Source organism: Toxorhynchites rutilus, chromosome 2 (genome assembly GCF_029784135.1).
Source record: "Toxorhynchites rutilus septentrionalis strain SRP chromosome 2, ASM2978413v1, whole genome shotgun sequence".
NCBI lineage: Eukaryota > Metazoa > Arthropoda > Insecta > Diptera > Culicidae > Toxorhynchites > Toxorhynchites rutilus.
In genome coordinates this window covers 22,482,862-22,501,028 of record NC_073745.1, presented here as the reverse complement: position 1 = coordinate 22,501,028, position 18,167 = coordinate 22,482,862, and the positions used below count along the sequence as shown (strand labels likewise).

Genomic DNA, 18,167 nt, shown 5'->3' with positions numbered 1-18,167 from the left:
GTAGTTCAAAAGTTATGATTTTTTGGAAAAAGACCTTTTTGGAAAAAGGGAAAAAAGTTGATTTTTCGGACCTCTCTAAAATGGAAATGGTTTTGCGACTCAAAAACTATATTATCTACGAAATTTTGGTCAAAGAACGAAATGTAGGAAATTGTTGGAAATTTTCATGCAAAAAATACATAAATAAAATTACACTGAAAAAAAATTAAAAATTGAAATTATTTTTTCCCAAAACATTTTCTTTTGAATTCTCATGAAAATTACCAATAGTAACAGTGTCCTTGTTCCAATGTATGGGATACTTGTTGAATTCTCGTTCAGAATTTAAAAAAAAATATGTTTTTGAGACAAACAAATTTTTATTTTCAAAATTATTTTGTTTGGTGATATTTGTTGAAAACGAGTTTGTCATTTCGAATGGAAGCTTCAAAATCCTATATATAAAATTCTCGTGTCACGATGTTCGTGGTTGAACTTCTCCGAAACGACTCGAACGATTTTCAAGAAATTATGCACAAAAAATTTGGTAGGCATGAGAATGAGACGTAAACTATATATGATACCGCTAGGGTACCAATTACCGTAAATAATTTTAATTTCTATTTTTTCTCAAATTTGGCATAAAACTATATATAACCTCAAAGGTTCACCCCCATCTCCTATTTTTAATCGCGATTTTATTATTTTGGTATAAATAATATTCAAATAACCGACTCGTAGTTTGTTTTTCAAAGAGAGCGGATTTATTAAGTTGTTAAATGACATGTGGCGCTAGGTTCACTTCATTGAACATTCATCCTCACATGTGCCAATAACCTTAATTCGGCTAAAGCCATGCGTATTGGCAGCGAGCTGGAAGACTTTTTGAATAAACATAATGAATTATTGAAATCATACATGCTCGGTTTGCAAGGTGACGATCACTTTATTTTCATCAATTCTAATCAATGTATACATTCAATGCGTATGTCGTAGAATACATTGCTGGAGTCATGGTAGGCGACTGCATTTTGACGCGGGATATTGTGATTCGAAGAATAAAAAACAATCTGGAGTTTATCGTTGGCACCCACCGTTCAAACGACACTCTCCATCTTCTTCTTCAATGGTACTAATGTTTCTAATGTCCCTAACGTTCACCATCTCAACGTAGAATGACTTGCGAACGATATAGAGGTAGAGAGCGAACGACTGCGATTCTAAACGGTGTGAAGCGGTGTGAGAAAAAATGCACTCACTTGCTAGACGCTATCATGAGCAAAGCCGACGCAGCCTTTGATATTGCCAGGTCTAAACACATGCATTGTCATGATTTTACAAAACGTGTGTACAAAAAAATGAATGAAATGTAGAACGAGCTTCATTACAACGTTACATGTATTCGGTTCCACACCTTGCTGAATGTATTCGGCTGGATGGCAAAATTACAAAAAATTGGGATTACCTCATAAACACATTTTTAATTTGGATAATCGACAAAATACGCCCTGAGGAAATCGATAGTGTAAATTCCTCAAAAATTCCAGTCATTGAGCTTCGTGTTCCATTTATGTGAAGCGTAAATTGTTATGAATTTTCGAGTGATTATTTCGCTTCTAAAACAAAAAATAAATAAATTAAATATGGCTTATTTGTGTGTTGTGTGTAGCAGAATAATACATTCTCTTCAGGTATCTTGAACAAGAATAGTTTCTGATAATTATTTTATATTTTGAAAGATATTTTGGTTAAAATGCAAGGAGATCAATAGATAATTGTTATGTTAGGGTCAAGACTCTAAGTCTACTAAGTATTGAAACAACATCGAATAAAAATTTTCATTCAAACTTCAACAACTTAAAATTACTTTTATTGTTCGATATTGTTACCACAAACATGGTTCATGACCGTGCGGTAATCTAAAACTTTTATAGCCTTGCATAGCAGATGGAAAGTGCACAATGCATTTTCTCAAAGAATTCACCAACGACACGACCGTAACCATAGGTGTATGTCCAATATATCAACGACTAAAAACTGATTATGACAGACAATCATTCATAAAAATTAACAACGCAAACATTGACATGGAAAATCGTTCGGCAGTGCCATATTCGCTTCAGCTGAGCAAAACATTCAATGTCTACTTTATGACAAAAATATATTCCTATTTTCACTTCAGATTCGTTAATGAAATACATCGGGACTGGAATACAAAGAATGGTTTGTGTTTTTTTTTCAATCTTTGTCGCCGTCTAAACACACTTACAATACATTAGTTATTTTTAATTTAACAACCAACATTTCTACCAGAAATATTTTTTATGGCAAAACAACGTTTGCTGCGTCAGCTAGTTTTTCTATATTTTAATGTCTGACCAAAAATATGTAATTTTTATAGTTTTTGAGTTGTATTTTTTTTTTTTATTTTATGTTATCTTTAGCATTTTTCGAAACAAAATCTTAAAAACTTTAAGACCTACGACATTTCAGTAAAAGCATGAAATATAGGAAATAATTTAATCTTTCATAAACAAATGCAAAAAAATATAAAAATTACGCTGATGAAAAAATCTTTCAAACATTGTGTTCGCGTCCAAAGCGCGAATGTTGAGCAAGTGTTTAAAATTTCCAGATTCCCATGCCCATCCCTATCCTTTTCCCGTCCAATCCACTCCCTATCCATCATGCATGCAATGTGTGGTGTATGAAACAAATACAGACAGCAGCATATCCTGATGACAAACAAAATCCGAGCGCACACGAAGAAATGTGTGCAACCGATGATCCCTACCAATGCAATATTCATTCCAATTCCAACTATTGTTAGAGTAACATCGCCAATAAATTGAAGTATTCCAAGTGTTTAGTTAAAAGTTTCCAAGTGTTTTTCCTTTCTCCAAATAAGCCGCATTCCGTATCCTGAGCTATCACCCAGGCCTCCTTCAGCCGAAGGAACCGCCACCTTCCTCAATGGTGTGATCCACCACATTGAAATTCATTTTTCTCTAGCGTATAGATTTTTTAAATTTTGAGCGAACATTATATGAATAGTTCACACAACTACCAACAAGACTTCCCATTTTATCTATTACCCTCAATCAACAGTATGCAGGTAAACATCATGAGTAAGGTTGGCTTCACTTTCTACTTAGATTTTGTCATCATTATTTACTAACTCTATCCAAACATCATTACAATAAAGTAAAATGAGGTATGTTTCTGAGTTATTTATTATGCTTCGATATAACGTACAATTTTGGAAGTGAAATGTACGTTATATCGAAGTTTCCCTGGAGTACTTTTTGGCATCTTTCAGATTTACCAGCTCACGAACAGTTTCAACCAAAAGTCGTGTTACAACTACAACGCACAACTTACAACTAATGTGAAAGGAAATTGTTGAAGCAGCAATTCCATGAAAAAATATCTAAGAAACGCATTTTTTTTGTTTTTGTTTTTTCGCCCTTAGGGTGCATAATTTAGAATTAGTATGATCTAAGAAATCAACTGATTTGGCAATACACTAATTTATGAAATTTTTTTTTGAATCACTTAACCAATTTTTGATTTCCTAATTGAAAATGAAAGGTATTCTAGTATATATTCCAGGGAAAAAAAGATACAAGACACCTCTGCCTATTTTGAGGCGAAAATAAAAAAAAAGTGTTTTCAAGGTTGATGCCATTCTTATAAAGCTGAGACCTTTTAAATAGAATATCAAAATCTCAGGAATACATATTATTTTCTTCTCTGAGGTACATAATTTATTCCATATGTTGATTTTGGCGAATATACTAAATTTAAACAATGAGAACAATTTACGAGAATTGAGCAAAATCATAGCACTTTCGCCTCAACAATTATGTTTTTATCGCACCGATAAGCTCATGAAAACAAAATGCTGTCGATCACAAAATCAGGTGAACAATCGAAAAATTGCATGATTGATTAAATCACACCCGAGCCTGCAGATGGTGCCAGAAAAAAAACTCATTTTCCGGCGAATTACCAGACTCTCAACTCGATTAATAATTCAGCCGCGGCTTCCGTTCGGTCAAACATTAAATAAAACCAGCAAATATTTGTCGTCCGAAGACCTCCTCCGGTCGCATCTCTAACGCTTGCCAAGGTCACCAGTGGCGAGCGAAGCCCTAGACTGGAGACACATTCCGCATAAATCCCCGCCGGTGGAATTCCGTTGCTCTCATTCGCCTTCCCTTCCCGCCCCCACAGAAGCGTACATTCCAGGAGATGGGACAAAATTGCACACCGCCCGAAAAGGCCGCCGACGGCAACCAATCAGAATTCATAATATCACATCTTGTCGCCCGACCCGGAAACAACCTTGAATTTATTCATCCGTTGTACGACCTAATAGTTCGTTTATTTATTATTCAAAAGAGAAGGAATAATGTTATAAATAAATGTATTCCGAATTGTACGTTTCGCTTCGTGAAGTTGTACATGTTCATTGTTTGGTGAAAAAGAGGGTGGAATTTGACGGAAATAAGTTGCTTATTTACCCCCTAAACTATAATCGTGATAACCATACGGAATAAGCGAACGTGCTTCCGGGGGAGCACGTGGCCCCGGCGACAGGAGCAACAAACTTCGCTACCAGGAAACGATTGATGTGGAAAATTTGTGTGAGTGATGGCGTTGGGCCTCTTGATTGAGTTGTGGATTTAAGATAGGCTTATTTATCTCTAAAATCGCGCACAGTACAAACGATCAATAGGACCCGGATTGTAGCGTTAAAACCCACCCTGGCCTAGCCGACCCACCCGCACAAAACACTTACCATAATTCATGTTGAAAATCAGCTGAAATATCACGAAACACGTCATCGATCTCATATTTTTCCTCATTTTCAGCCTTTTCTCCGCTTCCTGCGCCGTCGTCTGCGCTCCACAGCTGATGCGTCCGTTCGCCGCCCCGGAATCGAGTATCCTGCCAAAAGAACAAAGGCGAAAATTAATGGAATAAAGTGGTCACTCTCACTTGGATTTCTCGTGTCGGGAAAATCGTTTTCACGGATGATTCCCCTGTGCTCGGAGTGAGAGGAAAAAAAAACAACAAGTCGAACCCAAGAAAAGTTAGATACATTGTTCGCTCGTCGGGTGAATGAAACGGGAGAGGTCATGCCATTAGAGCCCAGCAGGAATTATTAAGAAATATAATTAATTAACACTAAAGTATTCGGGACCCGATTATGACGCTGATTTGCTGATTTCATGAAATTACGCCGGTGGTGGGATTATCTCCTGGCGTTAGTCTCAGTTTGCGGGAGGTAATCTCGTTAACCAAACTCGACAAGTGACCGTTATGACTGTTTTCATTTGCGTTCGTCAATTTTGTTTCCTTGCATACGGTACGACTTGAAATGGGGAGTCATGAAGAGATAGCACTGCGTCACCTCATTTTCCTATGCAACAAATCGCCAAGAGGCACAACCAATACCGGGGGATCCTTGAAGGTCGCTAGACTAAAGTGCCCCCCCGCTGGGCGACTACTTCTCAGTGTCAAAACCTCACAATCCGGAGGCTCGCCTACCCACTGCGCGATGTAGGTGCAGCAATGTCCGTGTCCGTACACACTCTCAGCATGCAATCTTGAAATATTAATAATAACACAGCAATTATATACTTCGGAAAGTTTCCATATTAACAACTATAACAACTTTCCATATTTATGTACCAATTCCACGATGCTTTCTGACTCGCCGGTTGCCACACCCCGAGATGGTTGCCTGCTGCTTGTGGAGGTGACCTCCGGAGCGTTAAGCCTTGAGCGCTCGAGCCTACTCACTGTCGGGTCGCTTCGCCGGGAAGGTCGGTCCAGTGGCTAAGCGGGTGGTGGCAATAAGCTGCCTGTCTGAAGCAGAAATCCTGTCCCCGCACCACTCCTGCACAATGGGAGTGGGTGGGTGAAACATAGAACGGAACCATAAACAGTTTCCTTCCACTTGATTGCGATTTGGCGAAGCCCGAGCCCGAGCTCGGCCCGGTTTTGGAGTGTGACTTGGAAAGTTTCCGGTCCCGAGCAAGAATCCTGGTGCTGCTGCTGCCCTGGTGATGAAGTCGATGGTGGGAAAGTTTGCTGTTTGTTCTCACTACATGGCACGAGTTTTAGACGAGCTTTTCCAGAGCAAGAGGCAAAAAGTTATGTATGAATGGATTTTAATTTCAATTTTCAGCTCGGTGCTAAATAAAGTGAATTACTGATTAACATTGGTGAGGCTTCTGCCCCGGAATGTGGTACCTCCGAGGGTTCGGGATAACTCCTGCCGGGTTCGTATCACACGCTGCGCACCGGAAGCCGTTCCATATGTTATATTTAGTGCGGCAATATGTGCCGGAATGAGCACTACTCTCGGGTGCGATGTTGGGAAACAGAAATAATTCATTTCAAATTAGAGGATGTAGATTATTAGAAAATGTGGATATGATTCCTGCTGGGTGCATGCATGCATTCACGCTCGGTGCGTTTCGGCCCCGGGGCTGGTGCGCTATGGCGACTAAGCCTTCGCTTATACGAAATTAATGAGAAGATATAACATTTTCCGTTGATATACACAATATATCACAACTAGAAGTATTTTTCTCCCCCACAACGATGTGGCAACCATTCAGAAAATCTTCGCTCGGAGCTAATGATGTAATCATGATTTGCGCACATTCAATCTAAACATGGAATCCGCCAGCAAATATTTTGATATATGAACGCACATATTGAGCGAACCAACGCTCGAAACTATCAAGCACCACAGTGAAATCGTTCAATAGATTCATAAGCTGATTGCGCGCGAGGTCTAGGTACTCATTGATTTGTTTTCATAATAAACAGGCAACATGTATCATTTGCACGGTGCCCCAGAGTCTGACCCTCTGCTTATAATAGCAATATTGAAAATCATATTTGTGAATGATTTGTGCTCCAGCTGAAGTGAATATTATGTACATACTTTGTCCGGGGCGGTATGGAATCACTCTGTATTAACAATAATGTATTTCAGCTGGAGATTAATTAATTGATTCGCTCATTGGCCCGGTGGAGTGTCTCTCATTAATGGCTTTTCAAATATTGCTATGTGAAATTCATTGAAATCATGGGGTACAAAATTACCGTCGATCCGAATTCGAGAAAACTTTACAAGAACGTTTTTTTGGTTTCTGGTTTCCGAAAGAGTGCTGAAATATGTTTTTTTCGTGTTTGAAACTTATTTTTGGTAGACGTGACGGCAGACGTTTTTTTTTTCGTTTATGAGTTATGATTCTACCCGATGGTCCAAAAAATCATTTTTCCCTTTTTTTCCAAAAATCATTACTCTTGAACTACTGGACCGATTGAGATGATCGACATATCAACCTACTAGCCTACTAGCCAATTAATTGGATTATAGGCACATACATACAGTCTAGTCGCATAGAAATATTTAACGAAAACTGAAAACATGTTAACCTTGAAAAATCATAACTTAAAAACGAAGAATAACACCTCTATGGTATTTGGTTATATTATGTGAAAAAACCTCACCTTTTACAAAAAATATAAAAAAAATATGGTGCCCTTGGTCCCGAAACGATGTAAGCTATAGAAAACAAATATAATCAATAATTACGAATACAAAATCCATTTTTATTCAGAGTGTAATATTTTTTCAAATAGTACTAGCTCATTGGATTTAATTTGATATGTCGGTCATCTGAATGTCCAGTAGATCAAAAGTTATGTTTTTTTGTTGATGGAAAAAATGGGAAAAAAATGATTTTTCGGACCATCGATTAACTTTGAAAAATAATAACTCAAAAACGAAATAAAACCGCCTCCCTGGTTCTGAGATATGTTATGTGAAAAATTCTTAGCTTTCCAGAAAAAATATAAAAAATTATAGCGCCTTTGATCCCGAGACCTTTTTTTTATTAATTCGTTTATTTTTACAGGCTCAGTTACTTAAGTTTGAAGGAGCCGAATTCTTAAATATATTTTTAAAACTATATATATATAAACAATTTTCTTACATCTATGATTAGTAAGGTGGAAAACCGATTACTCGCGGTGTACTCGAGTTTAGAAGAGTGACATATTTTTAGGAGAAGGATGGGATATAAGGAAATTGTAACAATGTTGATGAGCACTCAATTCTTAAATCTATTCGTATATCTATAGTTTATTTACATTTCAACTTATTCTACTATTTATAGCAAGGGGACGAATTACCCGCAAAGGATGTCGCGATGTCGCGATAACCTTGGCCACAAACACAGAGATTGCTGCTGGCAAGATTAAAACGAAAGAGTAGCGCGTCTAACGAATAGTGATTGGACATGAGTCGAGAGAAAGTGCGAATAAAGTCCCGAATCAAGTCCAGACTTTTGAACCATGGTTTGAGGCTAACCTTAGGGATAATCGAGTGAAGCCACCGACCCAATTCATCTTCGTTCCACTTACGTTGCCATTTAACGATGGTATTTTTACGGACTAAAGAATAAAATTCATTGAAGGCGATTTGACGCTGATAAATATCGCCTTCAATTGCACCTTCCTTTGCCAATGAGTCAGTCCTCTCATTACCCGGAATTGAGCAATGTGAGGGGAACCAAACAAAGGTAATGACATAACAGCGTCTGGATAAAGCACTCAAAACTTCTCGTATTCTCTCAAGGAAATACGGCGAGTGCTTTTCTGGCCTCACTGAACGGATAGCTTCGACAGAGCTAAGACTATCCGTTACAATGTAATAGTGTTCAACAGGTCGTGAGGCGACGCTGTCCAGCGCCCAGTATATCGCTGCCAATTCAGCAATATATACCGAGCAAGGATTCTGAAGACTGTGTGAGGTGCTAAAAATACGTTGAACACTCCAAATCCTGTGGACTCATTCATAGAGGACCCATCAGTAAAGTACATATTATCACAATTGATACGCCCATACTTCGCATTGAAGATTGTAGGAATGAACCCCAATCTAAGATAATCTGGATTTTATGGATTTTCTCCTTCATGAACAGATCGAAATGTACAGAGGAATTGATGTAGTCAGGAAAACAAACACGGTTGGGAATATACGAAGAAGGAACAACCTGCATAGAGGTGAATTCATGATATGAATTCATGAATCCAGAATGAAAATTTAGCTCGATCAATTGCTCAAAATTTCCGATCACCAATGGATTCATAACCTTACACCGGATGAGGAACCGAAGAGATAATAAATTGAAGCGATCTTTTAGTGGGAGTACGCCTGCCAAAACCTCGAGGCTCATGGTATGTGTTGAGGGCATACATCCCAACGCAATACGGAGACAAAGATACTGAATTCGCTCGAGTTTAATTAAGTGTGTTTTGGCAGCTGATTGAAAACAGAAACTGCCATACTCCATCACTGAGAGAATAGTTGTTCGATACAACATTATAAGATCTTCGGGATGGGCTCCCCACCAGGTGCCGGTAATTGTACGGAGAAAGTTTATTCTTTGTTGGCATTTTTTACTCAGATACCTAATATGGGCCCCCAAGTACATTTGGAGTCGAACCAGACCCCAAGATACTTGAATGACATAGCATGAGTGATCGGTTTACCCAAAAGTTGAAGCTTTCGATTTTCTGGTCTATGCTTCCTAGAAAAAACCACCATCTCTGTTTTCTCCGTGGAGAATTCGATCCCTAGCCCAATGGCCCAGGTTGAAAAATTGTTCAAAGTATCTTGTAAGGGTCCTTGCAGGTCGGATTCGTTTGATCCTACGACAGACACCACTCCATCATCTGCAAGTTGTCTTAGGCTGCAATTTTGTGTAAGGCAATTGTCGATGTCGCTTACATAGAAGTTGTACAAAAGGGGGCTTAAACATGAGCCCTTGGGGAGGCCCATGTAAGAGACCCGACTTACTGCCGAATCTCCGTGAGAAAAGTTCAAATGTTTCTCACAAAGCAAGTTATATAACATATTATTCAATAGAGGCGGCAGACCCCGAGAGTGTAATTTGTCTGACAAAACCTCTATTGAAACAGAATCAAAGGCCCCCTTTATGTCCAAGAATACTGAAGCCATTTGTTTTTTTTCGGCGTAAGCCATTTGAATTTCTGAAGAAAGCAACGCAAGACAATCATTCGTCCCCTTGCCCCTGCGGAACCCATATTGTGTATCTGAGAGTAAGCCATTCGTTTCAACCCAACGATCAAGGCGAAACAAGATCATTTTCTCCAACAATTTCCGTATACAAGACAGCATTGCTATTGGGCGGTACGAATTGAAGTCGGACGCGGGTTTTCCGGGTTTTTGAATTGCTATAACACGCACTTGTCTCCAATCATCTGGAACAATATTATGCTCCAGGAACCGATTGAATAAATTCAACAAGCGATGTTTCGCCACATCAGGGAGGTTTTTCAGCAAGTTTAACTTAATTCTATCCGATCCCGGAGCAGAATTGTTACATGAAAGGAGAGTAAGAGAGAATTCTACCATCGAAAACTCGGAATCAAGATCGTACCTATCTTGTGGTATATCTCGAATAATTCTTTGCACAGGAACGGAATCGGGACAAACCTTCCGTGCAAAATTCAAAATCCATCGATGTGAATATTCTTCGCTTCCATTCGTTGAAGAGCGATTTCTCATGTTTCGAGCCACTTTCCATAATTTTTTCATTGACGTTTCTCGTGACAAACCTCCCACGAAATTTCGCCAATAAGCACGTTTTTTCTCTTTGATCAAGTTTTTAAATTGATCTTCAAGGGCTAAATACGTTTGAAAATTTTCAGGGGTTCCACGTTTCCGAAAAGCTTTAAATGCATTCGATTTTTCTACATAAAGCTTGGAACATATGCTATCCCACCATAGATTGGGAGGCCTTCGACGAATAGTGGAACCTGGGATGGGTTTCGTTTGAGCGCGAACCGCGCTGTCATAGATCAAACGAGAAAGGAAGTTATACTCCACCAATGGAGGTAAACCATCTCTGGAATTGATGGCTAGAGCAATCGCGTCCGCATATTTTTTCCAGTCAATGTGTCTTGTGAGGTCATATGCCATGTTTATAGATTCAAAAAAATTCGACCCAATGGTGATGGAAATTTTGATTGGCAAGTGATCACTACCGTTGGGGTCCTGGATTACATTCCACTTGCAATCTAACGATAGTGAATTCGAGCAAAGCGAGAGGTCAAGAGCACTTGGGTTAGCAGGAGGTTTAGGCACACGTGTTGTTTCCCCAGTGTTCAAAACGGTCATATTGAAGTTGTTACAAAGGTCATATATCAACAATGAACGATTGTCGTCGTACTGTTCCCCCCAGGCAGTTCCGTGAGAGTTGAAGTCTCCCAAGATCAATCGTGGCTCAGGAAGGAGTGAGCACATGTCATCAAATTGTTTGCGGCTAACCACAGCAATAGTTGGAAGGTCTATTCGAAAAAATGAGTGGCACTTATTGATCCCCAATAGTACCCCTCCGTATCTGTCATCGCGGTCCAAGCGTATAATATTAAAATCGTGGAAAGAGATATCATCTCGCGAAGAAAGCCAAGTTTCGGACAGAGCAAAAACATCACAATTGAAGTTATGAATTAAAAATTTGAATGTATCCAATTTAGGGATAAGACTACGACAATTCCACTGAAAAACAGTGATATCGCCGACCTCTCTATCTAAATTAGACATCAAGAGAGATAATCATTGCAAGGAGGGGCCATGTTTGCATCAATTGCTGTAAAATTGTCTTTAATACTGGAAGCATTGAGATGACAAGGGTTCTGATGGAGTCGGAAACATTAAAACACTTGAAGATTTGTTCCAAAAGGTCAGACAACTTTATAAATCCCGATTGGGAAGTTGAGCTGGACGGAAAAACAGGGACAGTTGGGGTTTTTGATGTCCCCTCGAGTGCTGGGTCGTTCGAAGGTGAACTATTCCCACGGAAGCCAGGAGGAACCTGATTTTGCTTGTCCGCTATCCCGAGACCATGAAAACAATGAAAAACCAATACAATCAATAATAACCAAAACATAATTCAAATTTTCTGCAACTGCAGTATTTTTTTCAGTAAAGAACAGATAATTGGATTTAATTTAATATGTCGAACATCTGAATTGGTCCAGTTATGAATTTTCGAAAACAGTCATTTTTGGCAAAAATGCGAAAAATAGATTTTTCGGACCAACCTAAAATGGAAATGGTCACCCTAACAAAAAAAATTAAAAAATCTCGACTCTAATAATTTGCGACAAATAACAAAATTACCACTTCTGACGAAAATCTGAGAACCACTATATCGGTTTGGCATGGAATGGCTGTTATGTTGCATGGACATTTAACCGTTAATTCCTTCATAATGGGACAAAATCTATAACATCACAGAAAATCTTCGTGTCGACAGATTTAACGATTCCTCATTCTAACCTCGATCTCGAATTCCAAATTCTAGACATCAAATTCTATTTTCGATATGAACAGTTCCGAATTATTATAAGAAAACAGATTTTTCAGAAGATTAACAAAAGTAACTTGATCCGGATACATGTGCAAGATCTAAATGTTCATTCCAATTGCCAATATTATGTTTAAATTATGATTTCAGACTATATTTAGCATAATATCATAATATCAGTTCAGATATTACAATAACACGATAATACTATAAATCATTTTCAATTTAAAATTTACTTTTCACATTTATATTCAAAACACTAAATTAAGATTCCCATTCCTTATTGCAGGACCAGCGCCCAGTTTTTGACAGATTCGAGGCAACTCCATCTGTCTCAATTTAAAATTCTACATAATTTCACATTTCCCGCTATTTATCCTGTTAGTGGGTAATGTTTATATAATAAAAATCTCGTGTCACGGTGTTTGTGGTAGTACTCCTCCGAAACGGCTCGACCGATTTTGATGAGATTGAGCACAAAAAAATTGGTAGGCATGAGAAAAGGTCGAGAACTATATATGATACCGTTAGGATATCGATTACCATATATTTAATACCAAATAGGGTGACCCTATGGAAATTTTTTTCCCTCAATTTGGCTTTGTACTATGTTTAAAATTGACCCCCATCCTCAATTTTTAATCACGATTTTAGACGAATTTCATGCCAACTCGTCTTAGGAGTTGGCAGCACCATCTCAAATAGAAGTGAAACGTTGTGGGTGTAAACAAATGGGTATTTTAAGCAACTATTTATGCATACTTGAAATATTCGAAAAAGAATTAGACTATTTTTGAAAACAGCCAAATTTTTTTCTTTGATCTTTTACCAAAAAAAAGATAACGTAAAAACTATGATACCTACAAAATTCTTGTCAAGGGATGAAATGTAGGAAATTGTGTAGATTTTCACAAAAAATTACCAATTTTTTTTCGGAAAAAAATTTCGCTGAAATAAAAGTTATTTTAAAAACTAAAATTCATTTTTCTCAAAAATATATTTTTTTTTAAATTCCCAAAATTATATATATGAATAGCCCTTACAATTTCCTACAAGTCGTCCATACATCGGAAGTTGGGAAAACAGGGAAACAGTTTTTCTAACAAAATTTTTTTCATGTTTTCTTTGAAAAAAATACTACTAATCCTAATTTTGTTTAAAGTCAAGATAGCGATATAGCGTACTCGACAAAGTTTTAGATCTTATTAAAATATGAACTTTTGTCGAAGATATCAACTTTCTATGTGTTAAAGTTTTTGGAATATAAGTCATTTTTGTATGAAGACTCATAAAAAAATGTTTTACTCGTAACATTTTTGAGTGTAAATTCTCACGTTTGACATGTTTCTGAATAGAAAAACAATTAGCAGAGCATGTAAATTTCGATAATTTATACATAAAAATGTTACGAATTGAACATTAATAGCATTTTTTCAAACAAAAACATGAAAAGATTGTTGTTCGAAAACTTTTTCCAAGTAAATGTGCCCATCTTCCGATGTATGAATGGGTGTCTTGTTAGAAATTCTAAGGGCTATTTATATCTATTTTTTCAGAATTTCAAAAACACATTTTATCGAGAAAAATTAATTTTAATTTTCAAAACATTTTTTTTCAATGAAATTTTATTCCAAATAATTGTTTGTTAATTTTTAATGAAAACCTAAATAATTTCCTACATTCCATTTTTTGACTAAAATTTTGTAGGTCTGATAGATTTTTTGCGGTTTATTTTTCAAATTTTGAGATTTTTTTAACTTTTTTTCGGAAAATCTTAAATTAAGAACTATAATATCTACAAAAAGTTGGTCAGAGAATAAATGTAGGAAATTATTTAAGTTTTCAGTAAAAAATATGAAACAAATATTTGAAAAAAAAATTCATTGAAAAAAAAATGTTTTGAAAATTAAAATTCATTTTTCTCGAATACATATGTATTAAAAATTCTGGAAAAAATATAGATATAAATAGTCCTTAGAATTTCCAAAAAAACTTTTTCATATTTTTCTAAATAAAAAAATATTAAGGTTCAATTCGCAACATTTATATGTATAAATTATCGCAATTTACATGCTCTGCTAACTGTTTTTCTATTCAGAAACATGTCAACAACATGTCAAACGTGAGAATTTACACTCAAAAATGTTACGAGCAAGACATTATTTTTTTTAGGAATCTTCATACGAAAATGACTTATATTCCAAAAACTATAACAGATAGAAAGCTGATGTCTTCGACAAAAGTTCATATTTTAATAAGATCTAAAACTTTGTTGAATACACTATATCATGATTTTAAACAAAATTTGGATTAGTTGTATTCTTTTCAAAGACATCATGAACAAATTGTTGTTGGAAAAAAAATTCCCTGTAAAAGTACCCATCTTCCGATGTATGGACGACTTGTTAGAAATTTTAAGGGCTATTCTTATATATATTTTGAGGAATTTAAAAGAAATACATTTTTGAGAAAAATTAATTTTAATTTTTAAAATTACTTTTTTTTCAGCAAATTTTTTTCCGATAAACAATTTACTACATTTCATCCTTTGACAAGAATTTTGTAGGTATCATAGTTTTTAAGTTATAAATATTTGTAAAAAATTGAGAAAAAAAATTTGGCTTTTTCCAAAAAGTAGCCTAATTTTTTCCGAATGTTTCAAGTATAAAAGTTGTTTTAATGACCCATGTCTTTACACCCACAACTTTTCACTGCTATCTGGGATGGTGCTGCCAACGGCCAGTCGAGTTGGCATGAAATTCGTCTTTAGTATGTTTGTATGAACAATACTCGAATCGTTCGTTTTTCACTGCACCCGTTTTTATTCAACTTCCATCATCACATGCACAAGCAACATCAATTCGTCTAAAGTCATGTATCACCGGCGAGCTTTTCTGAATGAGCACAATGAATTATTCACTTGCAATTCACACAATTCACACTGTAATCAAAATGACAGAAAGGTTTCTTTGACGGAAAAACCCTTAGACGTTCTGAATATTACATAATCACTAGGCAATGAAATCTCGCCACTTCCCGTACTTCATTCATTATGAACAACTTTTTCGCATTTTGAATTAATATTTATAAACATGCGGATAGAGGAGACGAAACAAACAAGAGAGTGCGCTCGATGGATTTGTATGTGTATCGTATGATAATTCGGCGCGGCCAGAACAACGTCATTCTACGATATCGCGAGCAGTACCAATAATTCATGGTTGACATGTACGCAAATGTAGAGAGAATGTACATTCACTTGCGAGACGCTATCATGAGCAATACCGACACAGCCTTTGCTATCGCCAGAAACGTAAAGTACGTGACATTACGGGACGTGTGTTCAAACAAAAAAATAGGTCTCTAATGAGGTATTTTACAACATTACACGTATTCGGCCCAACACGTTGCTGGATGTATTCGGTTGAATAGCAAATGCGAGGATTACCTCAAACGCACATTTTTAGTTTGATTAGTGGAAAAATACGCTCTGACGAAATCGATAGTGTTATTTATAGGAAAATATTTATGTTAGGGCCAGGACAAAGTACTTGAATACTTTGAATAATATTTGCACAACTCTATTGAGCTTGAATCAAACGGATTATAGAATGTAAAACAGCGATCCATTAGGGTAATAATTTTACATTTTATTTTTTGACATTTTTTTACATTTTTTACACAAATTGAATGAAAAAAACGAAAGATTTTTTTTTCTTTATTTTTGACTGCGGTCACCGTCTATAGCACTATGTGCTGCATGGGCTGAAAAGTCCTGAGATTTTTCAACTAAAAAATGAACAATATTCATTTCAAGACGATCATCTGTCACTAGCCTATGTGTGAAGTTTCATGGCATTTCGTCACCCCCAAATATAATATCACTTATATAATACTACGATAGATGTTATTTTATGATAGCATTTTCTCCTCCATCCTAATCAATGTTCGAGTACTTCTGATTTCGTTTTAGAATCATGTGCATGTCTCTAACGATAGAAATTCCGGATCAGGATTTCTAGTACCATATTTTGTTCCCATGTTCAAATTTCAGATGCAGTCAAGGTTTTACACCGAGGTCACTTTCTAATCGGAGTTCAAACTATAGAAACAGATTGGGGAGCAAGTAATTCATTATTTTTGTATAAAATTCCAAACTTTTTTTTAATCTCATAAACTAATATATTTAGGTTATGTATATATTCGTTCTCAAGTACAAGATTGAAATATTATTGAAATATTGATTGAGATATTTACAATTAAGATTCAATCGAAAAATTTAACTTCTAACTTCAGATTTAATTCAACGTTATCTCAATATTGATCCAAAGTGGAAGTTTGTTGATTGTTTTGACAATGTTGATGTTGAGTTTCACATGGCGATGCAATGCCGCTTTGATTTTGATGAACAGATTTTAATTTTATTTTTCAGAATTTCAAACATAACGTCAGATATTGGTACCAGATTTCAATTTTACTGTTATGAACTGTATTTGTTTGTGGTAATACATACATGTGAATTAAACTATGAGCTCTTTCATAGATAAATGTGTCTATCATACATCGCGATTTGTAAAGTGTAATTTAAACATTGTAGATCCTTTAAAGTTTTAAATTTGTAGACAGTAAATTAAACGTAAATGTATGCAGTGTATATAGTAGGGTACCAATGAAAATGGTCATCTCAAATTTCAAAAAGTTACCTCAACGTCGAGATCTAGTGCCATCTCGAAAAAAAAATTCTGTGAAAAGTCGACACTCTGGGACTTAGTTTTTTTTTCGGAATACGAAACGAAAAGTATGGTTTAGGGTACCAATAAAAATAGTTATCTCGATTTTTCACCCTTTGCAAAATATTAGCTCATTCGAACTTCATTTACTGGTGTCACAGACGTAAAAATTTGATTTTTTTTTTTGTAAAACGAAAGATCACCGAAAATCGGAGTTTTCAAAAAAAATTGTTGATGCCAAATGTCTTGAAATTGCATTACTCGTCGAGATTTACTGTTATCTCGAAAAAAATTGTACAAAAAAATTGTTTTTTTTGCGCTTGGTCGTTTTTTCGTCGATTTTTAACAAAAAACCATTTTCAGATAGAACTGTAAATCTCGATGTGTCATGCAATTATAAGACATTTGACATCAACAAAAAATTTTGAGAACCCCGATTTCCGGTGATCTTTCGGTTTTAAAAAACTCAAACTCAAACACTAAAAAATTAAGTCCCAGAGTGTCGTTTTTTGACAAAATATTTTTTTTCGAGATTCCACTAAATCTCGACGTTTCATGCAATTTTAAGACATTTGGCATCAATTTTTTTTTCGAAAACTCCGATTTCCTTTACTTCCCCCTTGGGTGATTATTCGATTTTCAAAAAACTCAAACTTTGACCGCTTTGCGCCGCTCTCCCTTAAGTCCGATTAAGCTGATATTTGGCATAGGGTGTTTTTTCGAGGTGGTAAACATTTTGTATAGGGTAACTTTTTGATATTTCAGGGTCATTTTTTCCCATTGGTACCCTAGTATACAGTTTCCAAGTTTTTCCACGGTCCTGATTATGAACCAAGTTGCTATTTTAAATTAACAAAAATGTCCGTCGGCAATTTTCAAAAATCAGAAAGAATGAAAATAAAATCAAGTGAAATCAGGATAGTTCATATCCTCTCACGCTGAAGATCACGAGTTCAATTCTCACTCCCAACATTCTCCCAAAAATGGAAGTAAAAAGTGACGAACCAGCCAAAAGTGTTGAAAGTCACTA

General features: G+C 36.1%; 1 protein-coding gene across 1 annotated transcript in view; it reads right to left on the bottom strand.

The window, feature by feature from the left end:
* Positions 1–18,167, bottom strand: part of LOC129768226 (roundabout homolog 2) — a 331,824-nt gene that overhangs the window by 157,250 nt on the left and 156,407 nt on the right. The window contains exon 2 of the mRNA XM_055769718.1: positions 4,784–4,932. Within this exon, the coding sequence (XP_055625693.1) occupies positions 4,784–4,932 (149 nt within the window). The remainder of the gene's footprint in view (positions 1–4,783; positions 4,933–18,167) is intronic.